Source organism: Gigantopelta aegis, chromosome 7 (genome assembly GCF_016097555.1).
Source record: "Gigantopelta aegis isolate Gae_Host chromosome 7, Gae_host_genome, whole genome shotgun sequence".
NCBI lineage: Eukaryota > Metazoa > Mollusca > Gastropoda > Neomphalida > Peltospiridae > Gigantopelta > Gigantopelta aegis.
In genome coordinates, this window is record NC_054705.1 from 37725644 (window position 1) to 37753052 (window position 27409).

Consider the following 27409-nt stretch of genomic DNA (forward strand, 5'->3'; position numbering starts at 1 on the left):
CTACCAGCCTATAGTCCGATGGCATAACCACTGCGCCACCGAGGCCGGTAACTGTTTTTCATTTTATGTGAATTTATTAATGTATAAACAGTAACAAATTGCATAAAACTGCGAAGTGTAACGAAGTGATTTTATACTAAATTTGTGACTGTTATACATTGATAAATTCACACAAAAAAATGACAAACTATTTTTATAATTATGTATACACTTAACAGGGAACAATTAATTCAGTATCGCTACACAAATTTCAGAGATCGTTACACAATTCTAAAACGTTCAATATTAGTTGCTTCTTAATGTTCAAATGATAAACAACTGCTGATAATCAAATTTTTAAAAACAAAATGTTCCCTGCCTAATACATAATATACATGTATATCACAAGCTGCAGTGACAATTATATAATATCACAAATAGTAATAGTGACAATTATATAATAATACAAACAGTAGTAGTGACAATGACATAACATCACAAACAGTAATAGTGACAATTATATATCACAAACAGTAACAGTGACAATTATATAATATCACAAACAGCAATAGTGACAATTATATAATATCACAAACAGTAATCGTGACAATTACATAATATCAAAAACAGGAACAGTGACAATAGTATGTGTAATATGACAAACAGGAATAGTGATAATTTTATAATATTGCCAACAGGAACGGTAACAATTACATGATATCACTAACAGGAATAGTGGCAATGGCATAATACCATAAATATCATAAATATCATAAATACCATAATACCATAATACCATAAATATCATAAATATCATAAATATCATAAATACCATAAATATCATAAATATCATAAATACCATAATACCATAAATACCATAATACCATAAATACCATAATACCATAAATATCATAAATATCATAAATATCATAAATACCATAAATATCATAAATATCATAAATACCATAATACCATAAATACCATAATACCATAAATATCATAAATACCATAATACCATAAATACCATAATACCATAAATATCATAAATACCATAATACCATAAATATCATAAATACCATAATGCCATAAATATCATAAATACCATAATACCATAATACCATAAATATCATAATACCATAAATACCATAATACCATAAATACCATAATACCATAAATACCATAATGCCATAAATATCATAAATATCATAAATACCATAATACCATAAATACCATAATACCATAAATATCATAAATACCATAATACCATAAATATCATAAATACCATAATACCATAAATATCATAAATACCATAATACCATAAATATCATAAATACCATAATACCATAAATACCATAAATACCATAATACCATAAATACCATAAATACCATAATACCATAAATACCATAAATACCATAATACCATAAATACCATAATACCATAATACCATAAATACCATAATACCATAAATACCATAATACCATAAATACCATAATACCATAATACCATAATACCATAAATACCATAAATACCATAATACCATAATACCATAAATACCATAATACCATAAATACCATAATACCATAATACCATAAATACCATAAATACCATAATACCATAATACCATAATACCATAAATACCATAAATATCATAAATACCATAATACCATAAATACCATAATACCATAATACCATAATACCATAAATATCATAATACCATAAATACAATAATACCATAATACCATAAATACCATAATACCATAAATATCATAATACCATAATACCATAAATACCATAATACCATAAATATCATAATACCATAATACCATAATACCATAATACTATAAATACCATAATACCATAAATGTATGCTTGAATATCAGAGAGGCTTGGAGGGTGGGAGTAACACATTCTACAAGAGTTGGTAATTATAATTAGAGGTTATTAAGCGAGCTTCCATTTCGTATCATGTTTATATCCAGAGTGAAAAAAATTTCACTTGTCATGAAGTACATAAATAAACATGATACGCATGTTTAATTCAGGGATTCCAGATTATGGTAGCCCCACTCCCATGGCTAGTGTTATTCAGTGTTGGGCTAGTAAATAACTACTATATCTAGCCCGATGGCTAGTGGGAAAAACCCCTTGTCAAATGCTGCATTTACATGTTTTGTAAATATAAATGTTTTGCCCCCTCTTTCCACCCCCAATCTAAGGATTTTAAAGCTCAATCGCCCTCTTTAGGTGACATATCTGATTATTACTATTAGTAAAATTATATTTATTTAAAGTAGGGCTAGTGAATTTTTAACCATGGCTAGTACTTTTTTAAAATCACTGATCCCATGACTAGTGGATTTTTATAAAATTCTAGAAGCCCTTGACTTTAATATCCTAATTATGACCCATAATCGATTTTAATTTATATTTATATCACTGAACTCGTTTGACTGATGTTCCAGTAAAATTGTAGTGAGCCAATCATATGACATCATCAAATAAGGGGGTAAGACGTAGCCCAGTGGTTAAACACTCGCTTGATGCACGGTCGTTTTGGGATCGATCCCTGTACGCTCAGATTAACAACTAATCGGTCGAATAGAAGTCATATACAACTGAAAAAAAAGAAATTTGTTTTGTTTAACGACATCACTAGAACACATTGATTAATTAATCATCAGCTATTGGATGACAAACATTTGGTAATTCTGACTCGTGGTCATCAGAGAAGACCTGCTACATTTTTCCTAATGCAGCAAGGGATCTTTTATATGCCCTTTCCCACAGACAGGATAGCACACACCACGACCTTTGTTCAGTTGTGGTGCACTGGTTGTAACGAGAAAAAAAACCCAATCAGTTGAATGGATCCATCAAGGTGGTTCGATCCTGCGACACAAGTACCTCAAGCAAGCACTCAACCGAATGAGTCATATACGATGAAAATCGAGTTGTAAGAGCACTCAGACTAACAACTAATTGGTCGTAGGAGTTGTATACGATGAGAATTGAGTTGTAAGAGCGCTCAGACTAACAACTAATCGGTCGTATGAGTTGTATACGATGAAAATCGAGTTGTAAGAGCGCTCAGACTAACAACTAATCGGTCGTATGAGTTGTATACGATGAGAATCGAGTTGTAAGAGCGCTCAGACTAACAACTAATCGGTCGTAGGAGTTGTATACGATGAGAATCGAGTTGTAAGAGCGCTCAGACTAACAACTAATCGGTCGTAGGAGTTGTATACGATGAGAATCGAGTTGTAAGAGCGCTCAGACTAACAACTAATCGGTCGTAGGAGTTGTATACGATGAGAATCGAGTTGTAAGAGCACTCAGACTAACAACTAATCGGTCGTAGGAGTTGTATACGATGAGAATCGAGTTGTAAGAGCGCTCAGACTAACAACTAATCGGTCGTAGGAGTTGTATACGATGAGAATCGAGTTGTAAGAGCGCTCAGACTAACAACTAATCGGTCGTAGGAGTTGTGAGATCAGAAAGGTGACCAACTCTGTACTGGCAGTTGGTAGTCTGGACTTGCATTATACGACGTGGATCGAGTTGTGAAGAGCACAATTACGACTAGCAACTCGACAGTGATAATAGAAATCGTGAGATCAGAAAGTTGGCCAACTTTGCACTGGCAGCTGGTAGTCTGGAGTTGCATTATACGATGAGAATCGAATTGTAAGAGCGCTGGACAGTCACAGAAGTAGTGAGATCAGAAAGTTGGCCAACTTTGCACTGGCAGTTGGTAATCTGAGCCTAGCGTAACCCACCTGAAAAGGTTGACCATCAGCTCGAGGAAGGCAAAGGTAATTTCCGTGTTAAACTGCTGACGTTTCTTCATCCGGTATTCTCTCTCGGATTCTGGGTTATAAGAGAACGGTCTGCAAGAACAACAAATATTTATTCATTATACAACACACAAAAATCCCTATAGTACCCGTCAACAGGTTCTGAGCCTCCTCGGTTTGGGTGAGTAAGAGTGTGGGTGTGTGGGACGTAGATCAGTGATAAAAAGCTCATCTGGAAGGAAGGAAATGTTTTATTTAATGACACACTCAACACATTTTATTTACGCTTATAAGGCGTCAGACATATGGTTAAGGACCACACAGATATTGAGATAGGAAACCTGCTGTCACCACTTTATGGGCTACTCTTTTCTATTAGCAGCATGGGATCTTTCATATGCACTATCCCATAGACAGGATAACACATACCACAGCCTTTCATATACCAGTCATGGTGCACTGGCTGGCGTGAGAAATAGCCTAATGGACCCACTGATGGGGATCGATCCTAGACTGACCGCACATCGAGCAAGTGCTTTACCACTGGACTATGTCCTGCACAGTAGCTCATCTGGAGCACAGTGGGTCTAGGATCAATCCCCGTTGGAAGAAAAACTGGGGTATTTCTCGTTCCAGTCAGTGTTCCATAACTAGTGTAACAAAGGTTGTGGTATGTACTATCCTGTCTGTGGGTTGGTACATATTGAGAATACTACATGAGTGGCTATTGGATATCAATTTATCTTACGAGTTGTTTAAAAATAGTATCTAACAAGTAAATACGTTTGGATACGTTTTTAAACAAAGAGTTGCAAAAAAAATAAACATGAGTTAAAAATAGTTTTTGTATAACGACACCACTAGAGCACATTGATTAATTAATCATCGGCTATTGGATGTCAAACATTTGGTAATTCTGACTCGTAGTCATCAGAGGAAACCTGTTACATTTTTCCTAATGCAGAAAGGGATCTTTTATATGCACTTTCCCAGAGACAGAAAAGCACATACCATGACCTTCGGAGCACTGGTTGGAATGAGAAAAAAAACAAGCAAGCAAGCACTACAAGCAAGGACTCAACCGACTGAGCTATGAATGTAGTATTCTATTTCTTACATATCCTCAAACACCAGGTTTAAAATAAATTGAAACATATTTTTCAACTAAAACATATTTATGGTGCTTTCGCAGCAGTTAACTTATAATTATGTCATAGAGCAATCAGTATCAGGTTAAATCACATGTCACAGAGCAATCAATTTCAGTCGTCATTATTTTATTGGGTGGTATAGTTGTCTTGCCCAGGTCATAACTACTGAGCAAACAATCACAAGTTATCTCCAACATAATATGCTGAAGGAAAGCATTTAATGACACACTCAACACATTTTATATATGGTTTTTTGTGGCGTCTGACATATGGTTAAGGACCACACAGATATTGAGAGAATAAACCCGCTGTTGCCACTTCATGGGCTACTCTTTTCGATTAGCAGGAAGGGATCTTTTATATGCACCATCCCACAGACAGGATAGCACATACCACGGCCTTTGATATACCAGTCGTGGTGCACTGGCTGGGGCGATCGATCCCAGACCGATCGTGCATCAAGCGAACGCTTTACCACTGGGCTACTCTTTTCGATTAGCAGCAAGCGATCTTTTATATGCACTATCCCACAGACAGGATAGTACATACATGTGTACCACGGCCTTTGTTACCCCAGTTGTGCAGCACTGGCTGGAACGAGAAATAACCCAATGGGTCCACTGACGGGGATCGATCCTAGACCGCCCGCACATGCAGGCGAGCACTGTACTAATATGTTGAAGAGGTTATTGATCTACAACAGGTCACCCTTTATACAGGTGTGTAAGAAGTAAAACATCCCTAGCGGTCATGGGTGTCAATCCGGCTTTAAAAGTGGGGGGACGTGTTAGTATTTGTGTGTGCGTAAATGTGCGTGCGTGTGTGTGGTGTGTGTGTGTGTGTAGGTGTGTAAGTGTGTGTGTGTATGTGTGTGTAGGTGTGTGAGTGTGTGTGTGTCTGTGTCTGTGTGTGTGTCTGTGTGTAGGTGTGTTTGTATGTGTGTTTGTGTATCTGTGTGTGTCTGTGTGTGTGTATCTGTGTGGTATCTGTGTGTGTCTGTGTGTGTGTATCTGTGTGTGTCTGTTTGTGTGTGTGTGTCTGTGTGTGTCTGTGTCTGTGTGTATCTGTGTGTGTGTGTGTGTGTGTGTCTGTATGTGTGTTTGTGTATCTGTGTGTGTCTGTGTATCTGTGTGTGTGTGTGTGTGTGTGTGTGTGTGTCTGTGTGTATCTGTGTCTGTGTGTGTGTGTGTGTATGTGTGTGTGTGTGTGTGTGTGTGTGTGTGATAAAGGAATGTCAATGAAAATCATAAAGCTACATATTAGTGGTTAAACTTTTAATTTTTGTTTGTTTTTTGTTATTGCTGTTGTTGTTTTTGTTGGTGGTGGTGTTGCTGCTTTTGCTAAACGAAATATAGATTGTCCCATGGTGTTGAAAAGTGAGGGGGGACGTGTCCCTCCTGTCCCCCACCAATCGACGCTCATGCTAGCTGTTAATTACTATAAAAAAATAGTAGCCTATAGTGATGACGGTGAGTTTCTTCTTTGTGGTCCTTCACCATATGTCCAACACCATACAACCATAAACAAGCATTTTGAGTGTACTGCTAAAGCAATACATGTTCCAACAAATTTTCATATCTCCTAAGTTCAAGGGCCATAACTCTGTGAAAAATGAGTAAATTGCCATGAAAATCAAACTTGATCTGTAACAGTACATTATAAAGCTATATACAAAACTGCAGCTGAATATCTTGAGTAATTGCAAAAATAAGTCCGGTAGATACACTTTTGTATCTATTAAGTTCAAGGGTCATAACTATGTTAAAACTGAGTAAATTGCCATGAAAGTCAAACTTGATTTGTAACAGTACATTATAAAATTATATACAACATTTCAGCTCAATATCTTGAGGCATTATAAAAAATAAAAAACATCCGGAAAAACTGTATGTGGGACAGAAATAAATAAAAGACAGACACAAACACAGACAGACAGAAAGACAGACACAAAATCAGACAGACAGAAAGACAGACACAAACACACACAGAGAAACACAGACAGACAGAAAGACAGACAGAAAGACATACACAAACACAGACAGACAGAAAGACAGACACATACAAACACAGACAGACAGAAAGACAGACAAACACAGGCAGACAGAAAGACAGACACAAACACAGACAGACAGAAAGACAGACACAAGCACAGACAGACAGAAAGACAGACACTAACACAGACAGACAGAAAGACAGACACAAACACAGACAGACAGACACAGACAGACAAACACAGACAGACAGAAACACAGACAGACAGAATGACAGACACAAACACAGAAAGACAGACACAAACACAGACAGACAGAAAGACAGACACAAACAGACAGAAAGACAGACACAAACACAGACAGAAAGACAGACACAAACACAGACAGAAAGACAGACACAAACACAGACAGACAGACAGAAAGACAGACACAAACACAGACAGACAGAAAGACAGACACAAACACAGACAGACAGAAAGACAGACACAAACACAGACAGACAGACAGAAAGACAGACACAAACACAGACAGACAGAAAGACAGACACAAACACAGACAGACAGAAAGACAGACACAAACACAGACAGACAGAAAGACAGACACAAACACAGACAGACACAAACACAGACAGACAGACAGACAGAAAAATGTAGATGAAACCTATAGTTCCCTCTGGTTGAACCGGAAGGGGACTAATAAAATGTGTTGAGTGCGTCATTAAATTTAAAAAAAAAAAAAAAAAAAATTCTCACCTCTGGACATCAGTCAGTTCCGTCTGAAACTTGATCTTTTTGCATACCTTCTTGAAGAGGAGTGCGGGTTCGGACGGAAACTTGGGGATGGATTTCGTGACAATCTCAAAGTTTGGCAATGTCTCCTCATTAACGCTCACAGTGCCATTGTCAATATTCACAACAACGAGACCACATATCTAGACAAGAGAAACACAAAGTGTATTTTAATTACAACCATCATTGTTAATGTTTACTCAGACAATATATCTGGACAAGAGAAAAACAAAGTGTATTTTAATTACAACCATCATTGTTAATGTTTACTCAGACAATATATCTGGACAAGAGAAAAACAAAGTGTATTTTAATTACAACCATCATTGTTAATGTTTACTCAGACAATATATCTGGACATGTATTTTAATTACAACCATCATCGTTAATGTTTGCACTCAGACAATCTGGACAAGAGAAAAACAAAGTGTATTTTAATTACAACCATCATTGTTAATGTTTGCACTCAGACAATATATCTGGACAAGAGAAAAACAAAGTGTATTTTAATTACAACCATCATTGTTAATGTTTGCACTCAGACAATATATCTGGACAAGAGAAAAACAAAGTGTATTTTAATTACAACCATCATTGTTAATGTTTGCACTCAGACAATATATCTGGACAAGAGAAAAACAAAGTGTATTTTAATTACAACCATCATTGTTAATGTTTACTCAGACAATATATCTGGACAAGAGAAAAACAAAGTGTATTTTAATTACAACCATCATTGTTAATGTTTGCACTCAGACAAAGTGTATTTTAATTACAACCATCATTGTTAATGTTTACTCAGACAATATATCTGGACAAGAGAAAAACAAAGTGTATTTTAATTACAACCATCATTGTTAATGTACAACCATCATTGTTAATGTTTGCACTCAGACAATATATCTGGACAAGAGAAAAACAAAGTGTATTTTAATTACAACCATCATTGTTAATGTTTACTCAGACAATATATCTGGACAAGAGAAAAACAAAGTGTATTTTAATTACAACCATCATTGTTAATGTTTACTCAGACAATATATCTGGACAAGAGAAAAACAAAGTGTATTTTAATTACAACCATCATTGTTAATGTTTACTCAGACAATATATCTGGACAAGAGAAAAACAAAGTGTATTTTAATTACAACCATCATTGTTAATGTTTGCACTCAGACAATATATCTGGACAAGAGAAAAACAAAGTGTATTTTAATTACAACCATCATTGTTAATGTTTGCACTCAGACAATATATCTGGACAAGAGAAAAACAAAGTGTATTTTAATTACAACCATCATTGTTAATGTTTACTCAGACAATATATCTGGACAAGAGAAAAACAAAGTGTATTTTAATTACAACCATCATTGTTAATGTTTGCACTCAGACAATATATCTGGACAAGAGAAAAACAAAGTGTATTTTAATTAAAAAGTTAAGGTTTGTTTCATTTAACGACACCCGTAGAGCACATTAATTTATTAATCATCGGCTATTGGATGTCAAACATTTAGTAATTTTGACATATAGTGAAAATTCACATTAAGTTTAAGTTAATCTACAAATGAGTAACACATTTGGATAAAGTTACCAGTGACTGAAACATGAGTCTGTGACTTTGAAATGGTGAAATACCCTCTGAAAATAAGACTCAAACACAACTCCATAATTGTTATATGTCTCAAACACACGTGCATTTTTAAAAATATGAAAAATGCATTTTGTGATATTAAAAACACCTGGATGACCAAAAACACTTCGAATGTACAGAAATGGATAATCTAAACAATAAAATCTAAGTAAAGTATGATTTCAGTTATCAAAAATGGCTCCAATAGTAAAACAATATGCCTTAGTATTTAAAAATTTGGGGGTGTCCCTTTAATGACACTGTAAGAGCATCTACTTGAATATAAATCACCGCCAAAATAAACAGAAATGCTACACATAGTAGATCTAAAACCAACACCACAGGATACCAGTGCCTTGTACAAGAATAACTTTACTTCATTTCATTTCAACATATTTTCATGCTTATATCCAATTAAGGTTCAAGCACGCTGTCCTGGGCACACACTTCAGCTATGTGGACTGTCTGTCCAGGACAGTGAGCTAGTTGTTAGTTTGTTAGTGAGAGAGAAGAGGACGTAGTGGTCATTTCAACTTATTTTCTTGCTTATATCCAATTATGGTTCAAGCACGCTGTCCTGGGCAAACACTTCAGCTATCTGGGCTGTCTGTCCAGGACAGTGTGCTAGTTGTTAGTTTGTTAGCAGAGAGAAGAGGACGTAGTAGTCATTTCAACTTATTTTCATGCTTATATCCAATTATGGTTCAAGCACACTGTCCTGGGCAAACACTTCAGCTATCTGGGATGTCTGTCCAGGACAGTGGGTTAGTTGTTAGTGGCTAGTGAGAGAGAAGAGAGTGTAGCAGACTTACATCTACCCACTGAGTCATTATAACTTGCTCTGGATGGGAGTCGGTACCGGGCTGCGAACCCAGTACCTACCAGTCTTACACCTACCCATTAAGTCTGTTCCCTGTGCCTACCAGCCTTACATCTGATGGCTTAACCACGACACCACCAAGGCCGGTAGCATAACTGAATGCATGTGACAAGACAAACAAACATTACCATTTTATTGGTTGCTACATTGTTTATGCAATCGACTATTCTTGTACGAGCAACCCGTATTGTGTGGAAGGAAGAAAGGAAATGTTTTATTTAACAACACACTCAACACATTTTATTTACGGTTATTATATGGCGTCAGACATATGGTTAAGGACTACACAGATATAGAGAGGAAACCTGCTGTCGCCACTTCATGGGCTACTCTTTTCGATTAGCAGCAAGGGATCTTTTATATGCACCATCCCACAGACAGGATAACACATACCACGGCCTTTGATATACCAGTCGTAGTGCACTGGCTGGGGCGATCGATATCAGACCGACCGCGCATCAAGCGAACACTCTACCACTGGGCTACGTCCTGGCCCTTTATTGTGTGGTGTCGCCTTAAGAGAACCTATAGGAATTAACATTACCTGTTTGACTAACTCCGAGTGCCTTTCGTGGCACCCCATCATGAAAGTGCCTGGTGCCTCCAACAAGTCTAGGTGTGTCTGGCAGATGATCGGCACGTAGGTGTATCTCCACTTGAAGGGCTGAATGAAGTGCAAAAAACTCTGTAACAAAACCAAAAACACTGTGTAATCCATGACGTAAAACTATATATGCTCCTTTTGACAGATTATGATGACGGATAAAGCAATGTCATATATGTATAGTAGCAGGATGTGACTTTTGATGTCACTCGTGTGACGTCACATGCATAGTGTACATGTAGGTATAAAGTGGCAGTAGCTAGTGGGAATTTCCCTATTAACTCAGTTGGTAGAGCGCTGGACTCTCATACTGAGAGTCAGTGGTTTGAATCCCATCAGTGGAGGTTGATTTTTCTGTTACATCTACATTACAAAATTATTCATTTGACCTCTAGGTCATCATCGTACAATGTGGCTGAAATAACAGAAATAATAGTTTTTCCCCTTTTTTATGGTCTGCAGGATAAAAATAATGTCTAGTTACTGACATCGGACATCTGCTTTATCCTGTTCAGGACGAATGAAAGATTCTGCTCGGCAGAGCTTCAAGGAATTTCCTATTCTTCCCATCACAGGATAAAGCAGATACCTGATGTCATTAACTAGTTATTCTCTATTTTTATATTAACATTAAATACTATTCTGTATTTGGTACATCAAAGGTTCTTTTATATTAAAAGTTTATTTTGTTTAACAACACCATTAGAGCACATTGATTTATTAATCACGGGCTATTTGTTGTCAAACATATTGTTATTTTGATACAGTCATAGAGAGGAAACCCGTTACATTTTTCCATTAGTAGTAAGGGATCTTTTATGTGCCCTATCTCACAAATGGGACAGCACATACCACAGCCTTTGATACACCAGTCATGGAGTACTGGCTGGAACGAGAAATAGCCCAATGGGCCCACCGATGAGGATCGATCCCAGACCAACCGCGCATTAAGTGAGCACTTTACCACTGGGTTACGTCCCACCCCACGCATTTTAAACACATCACTATAATATTGTGGACAGAATGAGGGAAATATATGGTGAAGAAAAGGTTTTAGGGCCAGTTCATTTTGCCTGAATATCTCCATCGTTTTTGCACGAATGTGGAGATTATGGTAATGACAATAATAAAACATTTTAAAACCTTAGAAAAAAAACCCCACCCCCACCCCACAGACAGGACAGCCTCCAGCCTCAGAGTTGGGGTGATAAAAACTGGCTGGCTGTAGAAAATGAATCTCCCCCTCAAACCCTCCCCCATTCCCTCCATGATCATGGTTAGTAGACTGTAGAAAATGAATCTCCCCCTCAAACCCCGCCCATTACCTCCATGATCATGGTTAGTAGACTGTAGAAAATGAATCTCCCCCTCAAACCCCGCCCATTACCTCCATGATCATGGTCAGTAGACTGTAGAAAATGAATCTCCCCCTCAACCCCCCCATTACCTCCATGATGATGATGAGTAGACTGTAGAAAATGAATCTCCCCCTCAACCCCCCCATTACCTCCATGATGATGGTGAGTGGACTGTAGAAAATGAATCTCCCCCCCTATTACCTCCGTGATGAAGGCGAGCAGACTGTAGAAAATGAATCTCCCCCTCAACCCCCCCATTACCTCCATGATGATGAGTAGACTGTAGAAAATGAATCTCCCCTCAACCCACCATTACCTCCATGATGATGGTGAGTGGACTATAGAAAATGAATCTCCCCCTCAAAAACTCCCCCCAACCACCCATTACCTCCATGATGATGGTGAGTAGACTGTAGAAAATTAATATCCCCCATCAAACCCTCCCCCATTACCTCCATGAGAATTGTGAGCAGACTGTAGGAGATGAATCCCCCCCCCCCATCAACCCCCTTGATAATGGTAAGGAGGTCTCACTCCTCAAACCCCACCCTATTACCTCTGTGATGATGGTGAGCACCCCCCCCCCGTATTACATCAACCTCCCCACCCCCTGTATCACCTCCATGATGATGGTAAGCACACCTCAAACTGACCACCCCCTGTATTACCTCCATGATGATGGTGAGCAGGCCTCAACATCCCCAACCCCCGTATTACCTCCATGATGATGGTGAGCAGGCCTCAACCTCCCATCCCCCGTATTACCTCCATTACGCTGGTGAGCAGACCTCAACCCCCCCCCCCCCCAATATTACATCCATGATGATGGTGAGCAGGCCTCAACCTCCCACCCCCCGTATTACCTCCATGATGATGGTGAGCAAGCCTCAACCTCCCCACCCCCATATTACCTCAATGATGATGGTGAGCAGGACTCAACCTCCCCACCCCCCGTATTACCTCCATGATGATGGTGAGCAGACCTCAAACTCCCCACCCTGTATTACCTCCATGATGATGGTGAGCAGGCCTCAACCTCCCCACCCCCCCGTATTACCTCCATGATGATGGTGAGCAAGCCTCAACCTCCCCACCCCCATATTACCTCGATGATGGTGAGCAGGACTCAACCTCCCCACCCCCCATATTACCTCCATAATGATGGTGAGCAGACCTCAAACTCCCCACCCCGTATTACCTCCATGATGATGGTGAGCAGACCTCAAACTCCCCACCCTGTATTACCTCCATGATGATGGTGAGCAGGCCTCAACCTCCCCACCCCCCGTATTACCTCCATGATGGTGAGAAGGCCTCAACCTCCCCACCCCCGTATTACCTCCATGATGATGGTGAGCAGGCCTCAACCTTCCCACTCCCCATATTACCTCCATGATGATGGTGAGCAGGCTGTAGGCCGAGGACAGGAAGACGATGCGCTGCTCGGTGACGATGGCCGTGAAGATGGTGAGGACGTCGTCGATGGAGAAGGAGAGGAAGACGAGGTGGAGCGGGATGTCCACCACCGGCTTCTCCGGGCAGTCGGCCGGGTACAGGTCGATCTTCAGATGGAATAGGTTCAGTCTCTGAAACACACAGTAACATACATGATCTTCAGTCTGTGAAACACACACATTAAAATACATGATCTTCAGTCTCTGAAACACACATTAAAACACATGATCTTCAGTCTCTGAAACACACACATTAAAATACATGATCTTCAGTCTCTGAAACACACACAGTAAAATACATGATCTTCAGTCTCTGAAACACACACATTAAAATACGTGATCTTCAGTCTCTGAAACACACACATTAAAATACATGATCTTCAGTCTCTGAAACACACACAGTAAAATACATGATCCTCAGTCTGTGAAACACACAGTAAAATACATGATCTTCAGTCTCTGAAACACACACATTAAAATACGTGATCTTCAGTCTCTGAAACACACACATTAAAATACATGATCTTCAGTCTCTGAAACACACACATTAAAATACGTAATCTCCAGTCTCTGAAACACACACAGTAAAATACATGATCTTCAGTCTGTGAAACACACACATTAAAATACATGATCTTCAGTCTGTGAAACACACACATTAAAATTAAAACACATGATCCTCAGTCTCTGAAACACACAGTAAAATATATGATCTTCAGTCTGTGAAACACACATTAAAATACATGATCTTCAGTCTCTGAAACACACACATTAAAATAAACGATCTTCAGTCTCTCAAACACACATTAAAATACATGATCTTCAGTCTGTGAAACACACATTAAAATACATGATCTTCAGTCTCTGAAACACACACATTAAAATACCTGATCTTCAGTCTCTGAAACACACACATTAAAATACATGATCTTCAGTCTCTGAAACACACATTAAAATACATGATCTTCAGTCTGTGAAACACACAGTAAAATACATGATCTTCAGTCTGTGAAACACACACATGATCTTCAGTCTGTGAAACACACACATGATATTCATACATGATCTTCAGTCTCAGTGAAACACACATTGAAATACATGATCTTTCTGTGAGTCTCTGAAACACACATTAAAATACATGATCTTCAGTCTCTGAAACACACATTAAAATACATGATCTTCAGTCTCTGAAACACACACAGTAAAACACATGATCTTCAGTCTGAAACACACACAGTAAAATACATGATCTTCAGTCTCTGAAACACACATTAAAATACATGATCTTCAGTCTCTGAAACACACACATGATCTTCAGTCTCTGAAACACACACAGTAAAATACATGATCTTCAGTCTCTGAAACACACACATTAAAATACATGATCTTCAGTCTGTGAAACACACAGGAAAATACATGATCCTCAGTCTGAAAACACACAGAGTAAAATACATGATCCTCAGTCTCTGAAACACACATTAAAATACATGATCTTCAGTCTCTGAAACACACAGTAAAATACATGATCTTCAGTCTCTGAAACACACACAGTAAAATACATGATCTTCAGTCTGTGAAACACACACATGATCTTCAGTCTCTGAAACACACAGGAAAATACATGATCTTCAGTCTCTGAAACACACACATTAAAATACATGATCTTCAGTCTCTGAAACACACAGAGTAAAATACATGATCCTCAGTCTCTCAAACACACATTAAAATACGTGATCTTCAGTCTCTGAAACACACACAGTAAAATACATGATCCTCAGTCTGTGAAACACACAGTAAAATACATGATCTTCAGTCTCTGAAACACACACATTAAAATACGTGATCTTCAGTCTCTGAAACACACACATTAAAACACGTAATCTCCAGTCTCTGAAACACACACAGTAAAATACATGATCTTCAGTCTGTGAAACACACACATTAAAATACATGATCTTCAGTCTGTGAAACACACACATTAAAATTAAAACACATGATCCTCAGTCTCTGAAACACACAGTAAAATACATGATCTTCAGTCTGTGAAACACACATTAAAATACATGATCTTCAGTCTCTGAAACACACACATTCTTCAGTCTCTGAAACACACACATTAAAATAAACGATCTTCAGTCTCTCAAACACACATTAAAATACGTGATCTTCAGTCTGTGAAACACACATTAAAATACATGATCTTCAGTCTGTGAAACACACATTAAAATACATGATCTTCAGTCTGTGAAACACACATTAAAATACATGATCTTCAGTCTCTGAAACACACATTAAAATACATGATCTTCAGTCTCTGAAACACACATGAAAATACATGATCTTCAGTCTGTGAAACACACACATTAAAATACACGATCTTCAGTCTCTGAAACACACATTAAAATACATGATGTTCAGTCTGAAACACACAGTAGAATACATGATCTTCAGTCTCTGAAACACACACATTAAAACACATGATCTTCAGTCTGTGAAACACACACATTAAAATACATGATCTTCAGTCTCTGAAACACACATTGAAATACATGATCTTTAGTCTCTGAAACACACATTAAAATACATGATCTTCAGTCTCTGAAACACACATTAAAATACATGATCTTCAGTCTCTGAAACACACACAGTAAAACACATGATCTTCAGTCTCTGAAACACACACATTAAAATACATGATCTTCAGTCTCTGAAACACACACATTAAAATACATTATTGTCAGTCTCTGAAACACACACATTAAAATACATGATCTTCAGTCACTGAACCACACACATTAAAATACGTGATCTTCAGTCTGTGAAACACACACATTAAAATACATGATCTTCAGTCTCTGAAACACACACAGTAAAATACATGATCTTCAGTCTGTGAAACACACACATTAAAATACATGATCTTCAGTCTCTGAAACACACACAGTAAAATACATGATCATCGATCAGTGTCTGAAACACACACAGTAAAATACATGATCATCAATCAGTCTCTGAAACACACACATTAAAATACATGATCTTCAGTCTGTGAAACACACATTAAAATACATGATCTTCAGTCTCTGAAACACACATATTAAAATACATGATCTTCAGTCTGTGAAACACACATTAAAATACATGATCTTCAGTCTGTGAAACACACATTAAAATACATGATCTTCAGTCTGTGAAACACACACAGTAAAATACATGATCTTCAGTCTAACACACACATTAAAATACATGATATTCAGTCTCTGAAACACACACATTAAAATACATGATCTTCAGTCTCTGAAACATACACATTAAAATTAATACATGATCATTCAGTCTCTGAAACACACATATTAAAATACATGATCTTCAGTCTGTGAAACACACACATTAAAACACATGATCTTCAGTCTGTGAAACACACACATTAAAATACATGATCTTCAGATGGAACAGTTTCAGTCTGTGAAACATGAAACATTATTATTACACACCCATTTAATCTTATTATAGTTATAAAGACAATTCTGACCGTGTATATCTAACAAGATGACATTACTAAATTACTTATGAGCAGCATATTAATATGATACTGGTATCCTTTTTATACACAGAACATTATTTTAATGTTTTGAATCCACAAAATTTTCACGATTACTTGTGATGTATAAGTCACATGTGGTGTATGGTAAAAACTAGGTCATGGTTAATTTCTTTCTTTCCAGATAATATTATTATCTTGACTTACAATTGCCACATTGCCTGCCGGGGGGACGGGAGCCATTGTCAACAAGTGAGTGTAGTCCTTCACGAATGTGAACATCTCCTGGACGTCTTGGTTTATGTGTTCAACCATACTGAAATACACAACAAAACCATAGTGTATTACACAACAAAACCATTCTGAAATATGCAACAAAACCATAGTGAAATACACAACAAAACCACATTTAAATATACAACAAAACCATAATGAATACACAACAAAACCACATTTAAATACACAACAAAACCACATTTAAATATACAACAAAACCAAATTTCAATATACAACAAAACCATACTGAAATACACAACAAAACCATACTGAAGTACACTAAAAAAACTACAGTGAAATACACCTTTTCTTATTTAGAATCATCAACTGATTAACAATAGATTATTCGGGGGGTTTTATGTTAATATTTTCTAAAGCAATGTAATATAAGTTATATATCAGTCTGCCCCACTTTTAAAACCTGATCGACACCAATTCTCCTATTTAATTTTGAAATGTATCCATCTCACGTTTGCTCGTTAGATACATTTTAAAACAACTTGTATGATACATGGTATCTAACAGTCATGTACTATTCTCTATGGTATCTAACAGTCACTCCTGTACTATTCTTTATGGTATTTAATGGTCAGTCATGTACTATTCTCTATGGTATATAACGGTCAGTCATGTACTATTCTCTGTGGTATCTAACAGTCACTCATGTACTATTCTCTATGGTATCTAACGGTCAGTCATGTACTATTGTCTATGGTATCTAACAGTCAGTCATGTACTATTCTCTATGGTATCTAACAGTCACTCATGTACTATTCTCTACGGTATCTAACGGTCAGTCATGTACTATTCTTTACGGTATCTAACAGTCACTTGTATTATTCTCTATGGTATCTAACGGACACTCGTGTACTATTCTCTATGGTATCTAACAGTCAGTCATATACTATTCTCTATGGTATCTAACGGTCACTCATGTACTATTCTCTATGGTATCTAACACTCACTCACATACTATTCTCTATGGTATCTAATGGTCACTCACGTACTATTCTCTATGGTATCTAACGGTCACTCATGTACTATTCTCTATGGTATCTAATGGTCACTCACGTACTATTCTCTATGGTATCTAATGGTCACTCATGTACTATTCTCTATGGTATCTAATGGTCACTCATGTACTATTCTCTATGGTATCTAATGGTCACTCATGTACTATTCTCTATGGTATCTAATGGTCACTCACGTACTATTCTCTATGGTATCTAATGGTCACTCACATACTATTCTCTATGGTATCTAATGGTCACTCACATACTATTCTCTATGGTATCTAATGGTCACTCGATCATGTACTATTCTCTATGGTATCTAATGGTCACTCATGTACTATTCTCTATGGTAGTATTTTCTATGTAAAACAGGTAAAACAATATAAGATTTTCCCTCAATTAGTTTGACATAAATTCTTTCTCTCGATGAATACTAAATTCTGAAACATTAACACCGAAGATAATAACCTACCATGACAGACACTCCTTCATGGTGTAGAAATACGGATATTTTGAGATCAGCACGCAGCACTGTGGTAAATATCCTTTGATTTCGTCCGACATAGGTACGGAATTCTTCACATCAAGACTCATCTCAATGGTCTTTGTTTCAAAATTCTATAAAAATAAACACAGACAAGAACTGGGATGTGGAGGTAGATGGCAAACTCAATTGTTTTCATTTTGGAGTTCTAAAAAAACAAACCCATAAAGAGAAGAATTGGGGTGTGGAGTTGGACAGCAAATTTGATGGTCTTTCGTTTCGAAATTCCACAAAAATAATCACAGAGACAAGAACAGGAAAGTAGGGATGGACAGTAAACTCAATAGTCTATGTTTCAGAATTCTACAAAAATAATCACAGAGACAAGGACTGGGATGTGGAGGTGGACAGTAAACTCTATGTTTCAGAATTCTTCAAAAATAAACATAGATACAAGAAATGGGATGTGTATGAGTGAACAGAAAACTAAATGGTCTTTTGTTTTGGAATTCTACCAAAATAAACATAGTGGCAAGGACTGGGATGTGGAAGGTGGACAGCTTCAGAATTCTACCAAAATAAACATAGTGACAAGGACTGGGATGTGGAAGGTGGACAGCTTCAGAATTCTACCAAAATAAACATAGTGACAAGAACTGGGATGTGGAAGGTGGACAGCTTCAGAATTCTACCAAAATAAACATAGTGACAAGAACTGTGATGTGGAAGGCGGACAGCTTCAGAATTCTACCAAAATAAACATAGTGACAAGAACTGTGATGTGGAAGGCGGACAGCTTCAGAATTCTACCAAAATAAACATAGAGACAAGAACTGTGATGTGGAAGGTGGACAGCAAACTCAATGGTCTACGTTTAGAATTTTACAAAAATAAACATAGAGACAAGAACTGTGATGTGGAAGGTGGACAGCAAACTCAATGGTCTACGTTTAGAATTTTACAAAAATAAACATAGAGACAAGAACTGTGATGTGGAAGGTGGACAGCAAACTCAATGGTCTACGTTTAGAATTTTACAAAAATAAACATAGAGACAAGAACTGTGATGTGGAAGGTGGACAGCTTCAGAATTCTACCAAAATAAACATAGAGACAAGGACTGGGATGTGGAGATGGACTGCAAAAAAGAAGTTGAAAGATAGGAAAAGCTGACAGATTGGAAAGAAATTAAAAGAAGAGAAAGAAAATGGGGCAGTGGAATTTAAGAATCCTTTTTTTTTTAATTTAAAAAACAGAAACAGAAAAATAAGCATGTGCAGCAATTAAACTGTGTGAAATGGTGACACATTCATGCAAACATTTGCCATGCTTTTTATTATTTTATTCATACCTATATGAACCTAAACGGAATAGCACTCAATCCCTATAATTAAATTATTTTTTACTTCTAGAACAATAACACTCAATAATACAAAGTATTAATATAAATAGAAAGAAAAACACTACAGCTTTTGTATCAATCTGTCTGATATTTAACTGGCTGTCATGGTTAAGCCATCGGACATAAGGCTTGTAGGTACAGGGTTCGCAGCCCAGTACCGGCTCCCACCTAAAGTGAGTTTTAGCGACTCTGTGGGTAGGTGTAAGACCACTACACCCTGCTCTCTCTCACTAACCACTAACAGCTAACTCACTATCCAGGACAGATATCCCAGATAGCTGAGGTGTGTGCCCAGGACAGCATGCTTGAACGTTTGTTGGATATAAGCATGAAAATAAGTTGAAATGAAAATGTGTGATATTCTAACATATAAAACAAAAAATCTGTATCACTTTGTGACATGTTTGAGAAGTCTATAAAAAAATAAATAGTAAAGAACAAAATAAATTCTGGCACTACCCATGGTGACTGTGAAACAGAGTGATATACCTTCTGAATGATATATGGCTTGTAGAACGTGATACAAGTTGCGTATGTCTTTCTCCCGTAGTCGTCAGTAAACACGAGGAAATGGACGTGCGTGTCTGGCTTCTGACAATACACCTTAGCATGGTCTGAAAGTAATATGAAATACATGTATTCAGAACTTCACATACTTTGCTTTTGCTTCATATTTATTACACAAGTTTATTTTGTAAACTCAATGTTTGCAGTCTCTGTACTTCTGTGCACCCACCTGGCATCCTCATCCTCTGCCGGTAACAAAGCTGGTCTGACTCACGGCACCAACTAACGACCGCCAGTTGTAGGGGAGATAGTAGGTGGTTACAAGTGCCTCTTAACAATACCTAAAGGGTGTATACTACCAAATCAAATCCCATAGACGACAATAGTAACATATGTGGCTAAAACTCCTACCTGCAACGTATCAACCGACATAAACGCCACGGATATAAATACTACCACCCCTTACATTTAAAGTGAATCAGAAACAAATGGGGGTCAAGCTGCTCGTCAAGCGTCTATGACTACCCTAGTTTCGCACAAAATTCGAGTACTTTTTTTTACAGGTACCCCATACATGTTTCAAGCACAAGGCTATACTTGACACATTGGTACTAGATGAAATAAAATTGCACATTTTTTTTACCCAGATGAAACTATTATTTTTTACAACCAACACACTCTCATTTATAACCAATCACAGGACTTGTGGTGTTCACTTCTCTATCAAAAGTTGGGTGCACCTCAAACTTTGACCCAGCCGGAAGTTATTTGGTTTAGTACTACCTATACTGATAACATACATTTTTCAAAAAGTGTCCAGCTATGTGTCTTTATGACAACCAGGATCTGGTGTATTCTGACATAAACTGACAACCTCACTGAAACTGTTGTTTCTACAGTGCAACCTAATATAATGTACACCTCAAAAAGCATATATATTGCATATAGTTTTGTACAAATGCATTATGTCATATTAAACAACAAAATGTTTTAAAATAAAACTCCAGAAGATATTTACTTTCAGTTGGGTGTGTATATATGTAGAGGCAACAAAGATAGTCAGAGTACCTCTACCCCTTTAAAGAATTCCATTAAAACACATGCACTTGATTGACCCCTAGATTATGAAGACCTTAACAGGCACGTCAAAGAAATATCAGTATTAAAAAAATACACTGTCTGAGGAAGGAAACACAAACATGACTGTACCTGTATGAAGTAATGACTTAATGTCCTGAACATTAGTGTTGGGAAGGAAATCCTGTATGCTGGGTGTGGGTGTCTTCAAGTTACTAGGTGTGCGAATTTTAAATCCATCGGCCATGCTGATTTTCATAATGAACCATCAAAACTATTGGCAGCCACCAATATTCCTGACTGTATTTTATTTATAGCCTACTGTAGTTGGAGGTTTTAATAGTTGTGATATCTGGAATAATCATGCAGCTTTAACACATTTATTTTTGATTAATTACTGAAAAAAACTATTTTTAAATGACAAAATTACCCGAACATCTATTTTCTTGCATTATTTTCTAATCCAGATGAATACAATATGTACATTAGATGTATTCCTACAATCTGTAATCCAGCATTTTATTTAGCTAGTAACATTAGGTAATACAGCTTTAACAATAAAATAAATTATCAACTCAATCCAAGGTAGATAATCAAATCTGAAAATATTGGTTCTGAATCTAGTATAAACTCAAAATGCTTTTCATGATAGCTAACTAAGTGATTATTAAGAGAAAAAAATGATCTGGAGATCTAAGTATATGTTTAACAACCTTATTGTTATGTACAAATAAGAACAGAAGGCACAATAGTGACAACAAATTTAAGTATGTTTTTGGTAAAGTTTTTCTTCAAATTTACTTTAAATTTTGCATAAAACTACAAATTTGTCTAAAATATAACTTAGCACCCTATAAATAAGTCAAAATGACAATAAAAATCAACTTCTTTACAAATTTGAGTTTTCAGAATTTCATACATAAGAAATTAACAATGTTAATGGAAACTAAAGACATTAACCCACTATTGGCACATGCTATTTTTAATATAAAAATAAATTGCTATTAAAATCTTAGTTCAGGTTGCCTATATATAATACCATATTTAAGAGCAGTTGTATATGGCAAGTCAAATACCATGTAAAAAGAAATTATTGAAATCTTTACAGTATGAATTATAGGCCAAAACCAACTTTCTTCAGTGCTAACTTTGATTCAAACTCCATTCAGAGCCATGTACAGAGATTATTGTCAAGGTCAAGGTCATTGTGAACTTGCATGATCGAGTGATGGCTAATTAATCAACCAGTATAGTTTAATTAAATAAAATGATAAAACCATAATATTTTTTTATTATGCACTGAATATGTGCTATAGGGTGTATAGTACCAAATCAAATCCCATAGACGACAATAGTAACATATGTGGCTAAAACTCCTACCTGCAACGTATCAACCGACATAAACGCCACGGATATAAATACTACCACCCCTTACACTTAAAGTGAATCAGAAAAAAATGGGGGTCAAGCTGCTCGTTTCTGAGGTAACGGGTAGCGTCTATGACTACCCTAGTTTCGCACAAAATTTGAGTACTTTTTTTTACATGTACCCCATACATGTTTCAAGCACAAGGCTACTTGACACATTGGTACTAGATGAAATAAAATTGCACATTTTTTTTACCCAGATGAAACTATTATTTTTTACAACCAACACACTCTCATTTATAACCAATCACAGGACTTGTGGTGTTCACTTCTCTATCAAAAGTTGGGTGCACCTCGAACTTTGACCCAGCCGGAAGTTATTTGGTTTAGTACTACCTATAGTAACTACATACCATACTGAACACTCTCTGAAGTGGTCAGACAAAGCCCACAGTTGAAGCTGATGGGAAATGACAGGTGTGTGGCTCGGAAAGCCACAAGAGACAAGCACATGTCACAGTTGGAGAGACAAGGACTGGGGTGTGGAGGTGGACAGCGAGAGAAATTGAAAGATAGGAGGAGATGCCAGATCGGGAAGAAAGGAGATGGAATTCAAAGGAGTAAAAGAAAAGGGGGCAGTTGGATTTAAAAATGATGATATTAATAAAAACAAATAATAAAAATTAATTGCTAGTACCTGGGAAACAGAAAGAAGGCACGGATCGTATCGTCTCGACTGACAGTGGTAGCTCTGCTTGTCCAATAGCCGTGGACTGCCTATCCGACAGATGGCGCTTCATCACCTCCGCACTCACCGTGATGCACCGTTTCTTCTCCTTCATCGTGAAACTCTGCGACCGGATTCTCGACTCCAACTGAATCGAGTGCATCACGTGCTCTCCGGAGCTATCTAGAGAAGAAACCTGTAGGGGCGGGTAGAAGGGGTCTTCCTGGAGTTCCGGGTGGAAATGGATGGCCTTCGTTGCTGAAACTGCGGCCAGAACTTGGGCATCGTATTCTTGGTAATAGATGTTCTGGAGGGTCTGATCAAACCGGTCATTCTGTGGACATAAGAAAAAGTTAAAGGCACAGATCACTGACCTATTAAATGGCCTAACAAAGCATTACGTGAAACATATGTACGAGGTCTGTCCAGAAAGTATCCAGCCATTGTGAATATCTTCAGAACTGGTAATGCGATTTTGATGTAACTTGGCACGCACTGAGCCAGGCATGTACTGCATGTGTATAATCATCCACAATCATGTTGGCACTATTTGTTTGGCTGGCAGACTTCGTTGAGCAAGCGTGGGTGCTGTGTTACTGTCGCATTCACAATGGCCGAGTGAGTAGATCAGCGAATCTGCATCAAGGTTTGCTACAAACTTGGACATTCGTCTGCGGAAACTACTCGAGTGATTAAGAATGCTTTTGAGAATGATTAGTGATGTCCAAATAAAAAATTTGTACAGACGCTTTAAAGATGGCTGGGAATCCTGTGAAAGTGATCCACGTTCTGGAAGGCCTTCATCAAGCAGAACACCCGAAAATGTTGAATGTGTGCGGGCTGCAATCAAGAAAAATCGGCGATTGACAGTGCAAGAATTAGAAGAAGATCTAGGGATTCCACAGACTATTGTTTCACAGATTTTGATGGAGGATCTTGGCATGAAACGTGTGGCAGCAAAATTCATTCCGTATCTTCTGTCACAAGAGCAGAAGGAATTTCGTACTGTTGTTGCAGCGGACATGTTTCAAAACGCTACAAGTGATCCACATTTCCTCAATCAGATCATAACCAGAGATCAGTTGTGGGTCTATGGCTATGACCCTGAAACAAAAGCCCAATCTTCCCAGTGGAAGACGCCTTTGTCTCCATGTCTGAAGAAGGCGCGGCAAAGTCGGAGCAATGTCAAAGTCATGTTGACGGTGTTTTTTGATCATGAAGGTGTTGTTCACCACAAATATGCTCCTCCAGGCCAGACAATAACGAAGGAGTACTACATCGAAGTTCTTCAGTGGCTGAGAGATGCAGTAACAAGAAAACGGTCACACCTGTGGGCAAGTGATGACTGGCAGCTTCATCACGACAATACGCCCGCCCATTCTTCACGTCTCGTGCAGAGCTTTTTGGCAAAACATCGCATCTCCCAGGTCTCTCAGCCCCCCTACAGCCCAGATTTGGCTCCCTGCGATTTCTGGCTTTTCCCAAAGCTGAAATCGCCGTTGAAAGGGAGGAGATTTCAGACCGTGGAGGAGATTAAGGAGAATGTGACGAAGATGCTGATGGAGATCCCCAAAAAGGACTTTGCACTGTTTTGCAAAATGAAAGGAACACTGGGAGAAGTGTATGAGGTCCCAAGGGGAGTACTTTGAAGGGGATTAAGGCGGCATTTTCCTAAAGTCCGAACCAAAATGTTAACAACTACGAAAAATTGCTCTCCTACCTTTATTTTTCGTTAAATTTTATACTCACATTTTGTCCTGACAGAAATCTAGGAAAAACCATTGCAATGACACAGATTCCACATACTAGATGATAACCATGTCACCAATATCGACTTCGCTGAGATCACATAGGGCAAAAAGCATGTAATTTTGTGCTGGCTGCCATTTTGACTTTTTATGGAATATTCTCCAAGAGGGGTGAAAGGATATGTCTTAATCTAGCAATGTCATAACATGTTATCATATAAAAGCAAACATGATGACGTCATATTAATTTTTTTAATTATTTTTTGTTTGTTTAAATATACCACTAAAGATCATTGATTTTATATTAATTATGTCACATACTTTGGAGGCTTTCACCCCTCTTGAAGAGTATTCCATAAAAAAGCAAAATGGCAGACAGCAGAAAACTGCATGTATTTTGCCCTATGCTATCTCAGCAAAGTCGATATTGGCAACATCGTTACAGTCTCATATATGTGGAATCTGTGTCACTGTAATGGTTTTTTCACAACTTGTGTGTGAACAAAATTTGGGGGAAATGTAACGGTAATTAAAGGTAGGAGAGTAATTTTTTGTAGTTGTTAACATTTTGGTTCGGACAGTAGGTAAGCCATATATTTTTTTATTATATATGGCTGGATACTTTCCGGACAGACCTTGTATTTCATTTGTCCCTGAATGTACTTTATTCAACAATCTACTTAACCATCATACTTTGAATTATGGCAATCGTCCATAATTTAAAAAATTAATATTGCCAAGAGGATTGACATGGATTTCACTCCATCATGGTTTAGTTAAGGTGATTCAATAGCCAGATTTGGTTTCTAAACATTGATGTAATTTTCATTTATTATCCACTTTTGGAGAAATAAGTTTATTATCCACTTTTGGAGAAATAAGTTTATTATCCACTTTTGGAGAAATAAGGTCCTTAAATCTGTGACAGTATGCCTTTAAAGGGACATTCCCGAGTTTGCTGCAATGTTTAAGGTGTTATCAACTAACAGAGACTTTTTAACGATTGTAATTACATATATAATATATTTTTTTGCATAAAATATTAGTGGCTGTATATTAAACGTGTTTCTGATCATTGTTATATTTGTATTAGGTTAAATTTCATTTTATTTCCTAAAATATGTTTTTTTCGTATGTACGAAATTATTTGAAGACAAAATCCAGTTTGGGCTTCTTACAAATATTAAGACGACCAGAAACACATTGAATATACAGACACTGATATTTTAAACGTAATGGTAGAAATATTTATTAGTCGAAAACATCTTACAATGCAGCAAACTCAGGAATGTCCCTTTAAGAGTTTGTTTTTGTTTAACGACACCACTAGAGCATATTGATTAATTAATCATCGCCTATTGGATGTCTAACATTTGGTAATTCTGACATGTAGTCATCAGATGAAACCACCGGCTCCAACCCAGAGTGAGTGCACCGCTAGGCTCAATGGGTAGGTGTAAAGCCACGTACACTGACTTAACCCACTTCACGGGTGCGATTATGGGTGTGTCTCCCGAGTGTATGACCCCCACATGGGGGATGATTACCCGGCATGCACTGCAGGTTCCGTGTACTCCAGACTGTGTCACATACTGAGATAGCTCAACTGACAGCAAGCGTGGAGCGC

The 27409-nt window shown here is 37.3% G+C and overlaps 1 protein-coding gene across 3 annotated transcripts in view; it reads right to left on the reverse strand.

The window, feature by feature from the left end:
• The window catches only part of LOC121376744 (DENN domain-containing protein 3-like), a 73842-nt gene that overhangs the window by 42519 nt on the left and 3914 nt on the right, over window positions 1–27409 (reverse strand). For 2 of the 3 annotated variants that reach the window (XM_041504509.1, XM_041504510.1), the window contains 8 exons: window positions 24005–24368; window positions 20845–20969; window positions 18942–19087; window positions 17388–17496; window positions 13574–13771; window positions 10768–10908; window positions 7675–7853; window positions 3763–3873 (listed from right to left, as the gene is read on the reverse strand). In XM_041504509.1, coding sequence (XP_041360443.1) covers window positions 3763–3873; window positions 7675–7853; window positions 10768–10908; window positions 13574–13771; window positions 17388–17496; window positions 18942–19087; window positions 20845–20969; window positions 24005–24368 — 1373 coding nt within the window. The remainder of the gene's footprint in view (window positions 1–3762; window positions 3874–7674; window positions 7854–10767; window positions 10909–13573; window positions 13772–17387; window positions 17497–18941; window positions 19088–20844; window positions 20970–24004; window positions 24369–27409) is intronic. The other variant, XM_041504511.1, reaches the window with a different exon arrangement.